Source organism: Corapipo altera, unplaced genomic scaffold (assembly GCF_003945725.1).
Source record: "Corapipo altera isolate COAL_440 unplaced genomic scaffold, ASM394572v1 22b, whole genome shotgun sequence".
Classification (NCBI taxonomy): domain Eukaryota; kingdom Metazoa; phylum Chordata; class Aves; order Passeriformes; family Pipridae; genus Corapipo; species Corapipo altera.
Window position 1 is genome coordinate 25,321,007 of NW_020884876.1, and position 9,722 is coordinate 25,330,728.

At 37.2% G+C, this 9,722-nt stretch overlaps 1 protein-coding gene across 1 annotated transcript in view; it reads right to left on the reverse strand.

Moving 5' to 3' along the window:
* BANK1 (B cell scaffold protein with ankyrin repeats 1) overlaps positions 1-6,527 on the reverse strand; it is a 112,448-nt gene extending 105,921 nt beyond the window's left edge. Inside the window, 2 exon segments of the mRNA XM_027635789.1 lie at positions 6,055-6,310; positions 6,312-6,527. Coding sequence (XP_027491590.1) covers positions 6,055-6,310; positions 6,312-6,527 — 472 coding nt within the window.
* Positions 6,528-9,722: the final 3,195 nt, after the last annotated feature.

Below are 9,722 nucleotides of genomic sequence, written 5' to 3' on the forward strand. Positions count from 1 at the left end.
TTGAACTTTGAAAGAGTAGACTGAAAATGACAAATCCATTAATTTTAAAAATAAAAAAATTATGAACTAAATAAGCAACAGTAAAGTCACAGTATATTAAATTAGTACGTGTCATTGCAGTAATGCTTATGCTCTAGTCATTTGACTTTTATTATTAACAAATCTTTTAGGAGTTTGTCCTAAATGCTGCTAAAAAACATTCACTTCAAGATGTCAGTGCACTCACTTTTCCAGGTGTAAGCAGTTTTCATCCAATTAGTGTCAAAAATAAGAGGAAAAAAACATAACATATATGACGCATACTTCAGAATGTAAGGGTACGGGTTACCATGACTAGCTAGACAGATTGAAACATGAGCTGCTAAGAAACCTCCTAACAAATAAAGTCTTCTCTGGATTTTGCAGGAATAAGAGAAGGAATAACAAAGAACTCAAACAGTTTATACAGCAAGGGATGACAGCCTCAACATCCTATCTATGGTTGCCACCTCCCGTTTCCCTTCCAGTGTGAAATAGCCAGGATCTCGTGTCAGATGAAACAAGTTAGTGACACTTACTAGATTTTGTTGACAGTCATTCCCTTTTCCAACCCCCATCTCTGCACTGGCATTCCAACAATCATTCTCTGTGGAATGGAGAAACACATAATCTCTGGAAGATGAATTAATTTTTTTAATTTTAGCAGTCCCTACAGAGCAATTCAAAGATTCATTGGCAGGGTAAAATGGAAATGAGGGCTATACCACAGCGCAGAACAAAATGTCTCTTCTGCTTATGATATAGTCAAACATATTATTTTAATAAAAAAATTTAGTTGTCATTTGAGGTGCTCTGTAATAAGCAGATGACCTCAATGCCTTAAAACACCAACAGTGGTATACAGTGTCTGAATGTAAATACATTGGGGAAGGATTAAACAGATGCACAACCCTGTGGGCTCATCTACTGCAACCTCCCCTGGTAGCGAACAATGCCAGAATCACCTACCTGCTTTCTTCTTTTACTCAGTCTTGCACGTTCATGGGAGAAATCTTTACAGCCAAAACTTTAGTTCACGCATACGCACACACAAAACCACACAGCGTTCAGTATTCACAAACAAACAAACCCAAAAGTTCTAGTGATTTTGTTTCTTCTTCAATTTTGGTTTTTATTAGTACTTTAGCTTCATTTTCGCATAGACTCCAAGTCAGTGTCAAAATCCAGGTGAGATGGCCATTGAAGCCAATGGTAAAGTTCCCACTTAAATTAAGGGGTTTAGCTCATCAGCTCAAGTCTTGCTGACAGCCTAAGAACATCCATCATCATTGGTTACTTGTATTTGAGTACCAATATGAAGAGAATTTACAGGAGAATAAGCAAAGCAGTGGATTCAAAATGTTAAGCATTACTTCAGCATTCAGTGTTATACCCAAATTCAAATAAAATTGATGCCACTGTACTACAAATGAATCAGGAAACAGATACCATGAAAGCTATGGTAAAACTATAATGATTTCTTTCTTTTCCTGTGACTAGAACAATGGAAACTGGTCCCATATTTGAAGTGGTCTGAAGATTTGCATGTGTTAAGCCCTATTTTAAACTCCCAGCCTGTTTGCCCTACATTTATTTATTAGAGAAAAACACCCAATGCTGGTATCTCATTACTCCACATCTATACCTTAACTAGTAGTTGCAAAAGCAGTTCTCTTAACATTAGTCTTCTTGGTCTTTAAAAGTGTGTGCAGGTACATGGAATATTTTTTAGGTAAGCAATCAGAAATAATAGCATATTGCTGTCTCAGGTAAAAGGTACATATTTGTTCCGAGAATTTTTCCTGGGCTGTTGAAGACTGTGGACAGCATTTTCTAGTTGGGTTATGTTACTTTACGTACCTATCACTTTTCAGTACAATAGCAGATAATTAACAGATACATGTAGGTTTGATGAGCAGTTGTCAAGTATCAAATTTTGTAGAAGTAAATTCTCTTCATATTTTGGAAAAAAAAAAAGGAAAAAAAAAGGGAAAAAAAGGATACCACTGCTTAGAGGAAAGCCTGGAAGTGAAAGTGAAAAGAGTTGTTTTGTTGAGCTGTAAACAGCAACACCTAATAAAACAGCAAGAAGACTAAGGGATACCTGTGGCAGGAAGAATCAACAAGCACCTCAGATACCTATGACTCTTGAGTTGTACCAAGAAGTCCCACCAAAAAGTTTAATAAGTGTCAACTCACTTTAGAAACAGTGTCACAGAACATTATTTGTATTAGATAAGACCTATTCTCTTTCTGCATCATCAGTACTGAGGATAATTGCAGGAGAAATTCAGGACATCGAAAGAACTAAGCTAACTACTCCAGATGCAATTACCTGTCTATATCTACAAATCCCTTGCTTAAACACATGGCTGCCTGAATTTGAATTGGAAGTGTTTCAGGACTAAATAAAACCCACCAGTTTTGTCTAATACCCCAGGGTACCAAATGAATACATTGAAAGTATGTCAATTAATATAAAAGGAGGTCCACAGTTCAGCAGACCAAGGAGAAGCTGTGAAAAGAAACAGGAAAAGACAGATGCAAACAAAATATGTCTCTTGATTCTACTTTCAGCAACATTAGGGAATGCAGTTAAAGAAAAATCAGAATTTTAGAGTCACACTGGACATCTTAGATGTTAACATAGAAAAATAAAATTTCTGATTGTTCTCCTCTTTCCCTGAAGATTACCTTCTTTTAGGACAACAGGCTCTTACACAAAATTCAAAACCAACTCTGAATCTCAATGGAGCATTTTCAAATAGTGAAATATTTTATGAACAAGTGCTGCCAAAGGAATTTTTTGACAGCAATAAAAATATCTTCTTCATGCACAAGATGAATACAATAAACTCTGTCACCATTTAGGAAATATATGTCAGAAAGGCCAGTTTCCATGTCTCAGTTCTCCCTTTATTCCTCCAAGAACATGTTCAAACAAGAATGACAAACCGTTCAGATTTTGTGTTTGAATCAAATTACAGGGCAAACAAGCTCTCTGCTGAATACAAAACCCCTTGCATTTTATTTAGTGCTACTCAGCACTTTAATTAGCATTGTCTTTTGCCTCGAATTTTTGGCATATAAACTACTTTAGAGCTAGAACAAAATTTTAACAGGTAAAGCCCTACCTGCTCCAAGAAGATGAAACTGAAACCATCTGGTAGGTGAAATAATTGGGGGGGCATGAGACTTATTTTGCGATCTTTCCATCTCAGACTGTAGGGAAAGTACAAAGGGAAGAGTACCCAGGAAAGAAGAGACAACTGAAAAATTACCTTGTCTATGAACTTTCCTGAGTGTGGAGAAATCTGTAGTGGAAGGGTGGTGATTACTAGCACCTAAGCTATTCCATTATTAACACTCTCCAGAACCATGAGGTAACAACCTAATTTAGCATCCATCTTCCAGTAGTTGTTCTAACTACCTGCAAGCAACTCCTGAGCCCTGGTATCCCTTAGTCCTAGGACCTCAACAGCACGCTTTCCAAATGGATTAACAGAATTTAGTTACAGTGGAAGACATGTGGTGGGGACATTATAATTAAAGCACATTACTAAATTTTTAGACTGGTAGAGTGACAGCTCTTGCCAATACTGAGGAGACAAGAAGGTACAAATGCTTAGAAGAACAAGTTAAGACCAATGAACAGTTCAGGGGAAAAAAAAGGGAACTGGAAACCATGAAGAACATACACAAAAGTGTTTTGATCACTATCTCCAAAGGCAGAAATATAAGGGACTAGGGACAAACACTGAAAATAAAAAGTGATTGAAGATGATGATTCATATGAAGACTAATGGGAAATCTTGTGAGTGCATGGTCCTGAAGAAAGGCCAAAAAAAAATCACTCCAAAGGAAAAAATAATCCTCATATAGTCAATAACCCCTTGGCAAATAATTTTTATTATAAGGGAAAATTCTCTTTCCCAGATGCGTAATCTGTCAAAATCCCTGTCACAAGTATCACAAAGGCTAAGAGCTTAATAGGATTCTACAGAAGAGTATCATAAATACAGACACTATTATCTTTAAGCAAAGGTAAAGAATGATAACCCATGCTCATCTTCATTTCTCAGAACTTAAATCAACAGCCAAATGAAAGCAAATCTCACAGTACTTTCACTGTGCAACAGAGAGCAGCGCAGAGGTCTCCTTTCAAGCACTGATCCAAGCTGGCCTTGCTGATGGCCAGGGCACACCAGTACAGAAAAAAACAGGGCCAGAGCAGTTCTCAGCTATAATTGTGAAGGAAGTGCTTATGCCCTGAAGCACCAGGCATCGATACTACTCCCAGTCCTGGATCTAGTTCAGTCAATTGAACTTGTCTGATCTTAGCCACAGTCTATGCATCCCTGGTAAAGATGCACACACTATTCATTAATTCAGCTCTGTACTAATCTCTGAAGTTGCTGATATTGACCACCTCCAAAGCAAAGATAATTTGAACACCTACTAGTTGCTTGGCATTACACTGTAAGCAATTTCCAAGGGCACATGTAATAAATACTTTCGTGAGTGCATAGACCTAAGCAAAGAACCATCCTGTGTCTTCTAGGAAACTGTTTATCTTTGCAGAGAAGTTTGCAATTTCCTGTGCATGAGTCAACAGATGGTCTCTGAGCCCAGTTCCTTCTTATACACACACACAGAGTATAGACCCACTGCTTTCATTCCACTAAAAAACTACCAAGAAGCTTCAATCTGAAGCTACGTATCAGGCACAGTCACAAATCGCAAACAGTACCTTCTGAAACCAAAATGGACAACTTTAATGAGCCCACAACTTAAAGTCTGAAAGATATACTGAGGAAAAGGTTATTAAATACTGAAGAGGAGATCTGAAATGCTATTTTGAAAACACTGATCTGATATAGCCAGACTGTGTGTAGACACAGTCTGGGCAGGTTTGAAAGCCTTATAGTATACCTAAGCTTACCTGCTCAAGCACAGGGCAGCAGGGACATCCAGCTAGGTCACTCCGACTCAGCTGGGGTCTCTCTACCCCAGTGTTCAAAAGAATATTCTAGATGTTCATGTGCATCCAAAACTAGGTTAAGGTCTGAGTACACATCCTGAAGTTCAGGATTTTTTTCTCGAGCACAAGCTCTCATGCCAATAAAATGGCACCTTGCAGGTAACAAAGACAGAAGCACGATGTTCTGCTTACTAGACAAAATCTTGACTAAATAGCGAGAGCTGAGAGAAGGTAAGAGACCTAAAGACTACAAAGAAGCAGTAGTAAATATGCTCTCAAAGGAAACCACACAGCTTTCTACCTGAAACCAGTGCCCAGCTTACTACACCTTTCCAAAGTGGCTCATGCATCTTTCTAAAGCTATTTCCTGGTTTCATTTGTGCAGCCTGGCAAAGTTAAATTTCGGGTTAAATTAAACCATGTACACAGACTCTGCCATTTCAGTGCCTCTCACCCTCAGAGAGGGAGTCTTTTTACATTCTAGAAGTGTTAATTTTTACATTAATGCTTCTAGTTTCTGTGGATGTGCAAACACATAAAACTGGATAGTTTTAGTCTTTCCATTACAGTTTTTTTACCTGGGTTGGAAAAAGTAGAAGGGAACTTCTGCTCTTTCAGCTTTTACGTGTAACACAAGAAAACTTGTCAACCATGAAACTGGGTCTCAGTAATTATTTTTTGTTTTGTCAGATTTGTCTAAGGAGATACACACACTGTCACATAAACCCATGGTTTTGGACAGACTGAGATTTGTAGACTCAGGAAATAGAGAAATAAGTGTTTGTCAGCTCTTCAGTCTGACTATGAAGTAGTGGTGGAAGGTTCACAGTTGCAAGTGGCAGCTTTTAGACTTTCCAAGCTGCTTCCCTGAACCAGGACTAAGAATACAACAATTTCATCACACTTCAGTGACAAACGCATCATCAAACCAAAACTGTTGAACTAAGCTGAAGAGAGATAATTTCTCCAGAAAATCTGAATTATCACATTTTTATCCTTCAAATGATTAAGTAAACTCTTTTAATAATCATACAAAGTTTTCATTTTTGTATTACCTGGTTGAATAATTCCAGTAACAACAGCGATACATTCCTCAGGTTTCTGATCAGTGGAAATCTCTCTGCTGCCTCCATCTAAGGTCAGTGTCTCATAAAGAATCATTGAATTCTCCACCCCACAAAGCAGATTTACCACATTTTCTAGAGGTTTTAGAACTTGTTCCAGAAAATAACATCTCTCTTGATTCAGGCAGTTAAGAAGTCCACACGAGAGTATAAGGAGTTTACATTTATAAGAGGGTAAACAGAATAGCTACCTGGTGCTTGAAAGTTGAAGTCTCTAGATTGTAGAGTGAGATTCCTCCTTCACTCACTATGTGTCCAAAAAGAAATTTTAAATACAGTACCCACTCTTCTGCTTCTTGTCCATATATCAAGAGGACATCCTTCACATCTTCTAGAGAGAAGAAAACATTTTTAGAAAATAAATTCAAATGCGTTTTGAATCCACTATAAATATCAGAAGACATATTGCTAGTTTCCCCCCCTATTAAAAACTTGAGGTACTGAAGAAATCACCTTCAGCAGAAATCACCTTGAAATGACAATCATCTCCTTATTTTTAAAACCAAGGCAGAAAGATTGTCCACAGAAATACTAGAAAAAATAGCTCAGAATATTGTATGTTTAGAATAGCTTCAATTAGTATTTCAAAATACGTACTGAAATTGCAATGTAGGAAGTAGAGCACATTCACACATTCTGCACACTCCTAGAGTCTTGACAATAGGTGATACTATTAAAGATTAAACACTTAGCTTTTAATGGCAGAAGTAAAGAAAAGTTTTTTAAAGGCTCGACTGCATTTCTTTTCAACTATATTGATTTTTATATATGAGAAAGAAAGTTTTATTTATGTAAGAAAAGTGAGTGAAATATGGTCTTAAGCTCTGCCAGGGCAGTTTTAGGTTGGATATTAGGAAGACATTTTTTACAGAGAGAGTAATCAGCCATTGGAATGGGCTGCCCAGGGAGGTAGCGGATTCATCGTCCCTGGAGGTTTTTAAAATGAGACTGGATGTGGCACTTAGTGCCATGGTCTAGTAACCACGACATTGTTGGATAAAGGGTTGGACTTGATGATCTCAGAGGTCTTTTCCAAACCAGTTGATTCCATGATTCTATATCTAACACTACACTTAATGGAAGAAAGGCTCTGCAATACACATCTCATAAAGCCTTAATTTAACAGGGTTTCCATATTTAGTTTGTCTTTTCTGTCTATATACAGAGGGAAGAGTCACACTGCTGAGGAGAGACTCATATGAGCAAGGTTTTCCATACTGCAGTTTGGTGCAATGTTTATTGAAGCAAGCAGCTAATGCTATCAAGTTACCTGTGGGAAATCAAATGTGGGTTTCTCTTGAACTACAAGCATGCTTTTTATTTTTTTCCCCTGCCATTGATCTGCCTTCTATATTAAGAGTTGACTTCAATATTAAGCAGGAATGTAAGGCCTGCAACTTCCCCTAAATTGTATTAAAAGGTGAAATATCACTATTTTGAAATGCTTGCCTAACTGGAAGTGTGGAGTCAAAGTTTACCCTGTGAATAGCTATGATGTCCCCTATCAAAAATCTACTCCATGTACCTGTAGCTTTTCCCTATTGCATATTGGTTTTGTCTTCACAAATTTTAGTAATACATATGGCTTGAAGGCAGCTTACTTGAAAATTAAAGCCCACCAAAACTGCTTTCAGAACAGTATTATTTTAGTCTGAAACAAAAACAGCCTAGCTTTAGTGTAACACTAACCAATACTGAATATAGAGTAACAATGCCTAACTTTCAACTAGATTTTTTCCCCTTCATTATTTCCATCTCTTACTGAATAATTCTTTGAAGTTACTGCACTTGGAATATAATGTAAGTTGAGATTAATTTTGTTCCCTTGAAAGTTAATGTAATAGAAACTATCATATCCTCACAAAATAAGGCTGTGCTTCAACTGCTCCTACTTGGAACCTGTCTCAAAGGTAGAAATAAAAGGTATTATTACTTGGGGAATGAGAAACAGTAAGAGAATTTCTGCAGTCATCCATAACCTGAAAGGGTTCTTCTGACAAGCAAAACTATTCTGTAGTTATTGGTGTGTAGTTGCCCATGAAAGCACAACTCTTGAAACATGTCATCTGAAAGCCCCTTCGAAAAAACCTGCTGAATCTTATGAGAACCAAGTGAGATGGGAACATCTTTTCAGACTACTGTGACCTAGAAGGAATCAAGAAATTGCATATATAAAAAAAACCCCATGTTTTTTCTGGCAGCAATTATAAGATACAGTATGTAGTAGAGGCATTTAAAAAAAAAGCAAGTACATTAGAGAATCAAAGGAAATCTCGAGAACTCTGCAATGCACCAAACACATCCAGAAGGCAAAAGAAACAAATCAAATATTGGGGGCCAGTACCTACTCTTAAACAGGTACCTCAGTTTATGAATCTTACAATCTTTTAAAAGACAGTTTCTGTGTGCTTAGAAGTAAGCAAAAAGTACTTGTTAACACTCATCTTTGAGAATAACACTGCACAGCTGCCGCCTTATTCACTGTCTTTTAAAGGCCTTGTAGGTTTGTAAAGGTTTGTAGATGATATGTTTTACTTCTAGATATCCGCATTTTACTACAGTTTTTTCTAGAAACTCGGTATTAACGTACTTTGCTTGACATAAATAAGGTTGATTTCAATTAGGGTTTAAAAACTGGCTCTACAGCCCCACTGCCTTAGGATGCTTTGGTGAAAAAAAAAAAAAAAGTGACATTTGAAAACCAATGTTTACCCAAGTTTTAACTGAAAGATGGATCACCATCTTTCTCAGGATCATCCAGAATATTTTCCAGTTAGGGTACTGGAACGTAACAATATCCTTCCCTGTTGTTCACTCAGCTGCCCAGGAATTCCTGTGACCACATACCAAGCTTGCCACAGTCAACCCTAACAAAAAAAAGGTAATCCAAGTCTGTTTATGATCCTTACTTGAGTCACATTAGCCTTTGACACCTGTGTGAAGAAAACTCTCTTTCAAATTGTTCTCCACCACTATGCTGAGAAAGGAGAGGGTCAACTGCTAGAGAAAGCACAAAATGCATCCCTTCTATTTCTTCCTATCACAGATGTCCTCACTTGGGGAAGGGAAGGTTGCTTCTCTTTTTTTTTTTTTTTTTTTTAATTAACAGTCTTAAAAGGAAAGACATCTGAGAAAGAAGTGTATGAACTCCGTCAGTATACAATGAGTTACTTCCATCAGCCAAAACTTGTTAAAATAAGTACAAAGGAGAAGTGGAAATACACAGAATAGAAGTTCTTGCTCACTTTCTCAAAATATATTTATGAAAAATTCGGGCAACATAACTGATATGGAATGACATCCATTGCATCTTTAATTTTGTGATAGTAGACTACACAGTCCAGGATTACCATAAGTATCCTCTCATGCTAAAAACTTAACACAAAAAGAAGCAGTATTTTTTTTCCAGACAAGGAGTACCAGGATAGAGTTATTTAAGAATTTACAAGTTGACTGCACTTATCTGATTAGACTTTTCTGTATCTCCAGATTCTAGTTTCATTGTCCAAATCAAATATCACCCAAAGGGAATGCATGACGTTCTCCCATGAGCTCCCCTTCCACAGAAACATGCCATCTTCACCTAGAGAGTCTTAAGT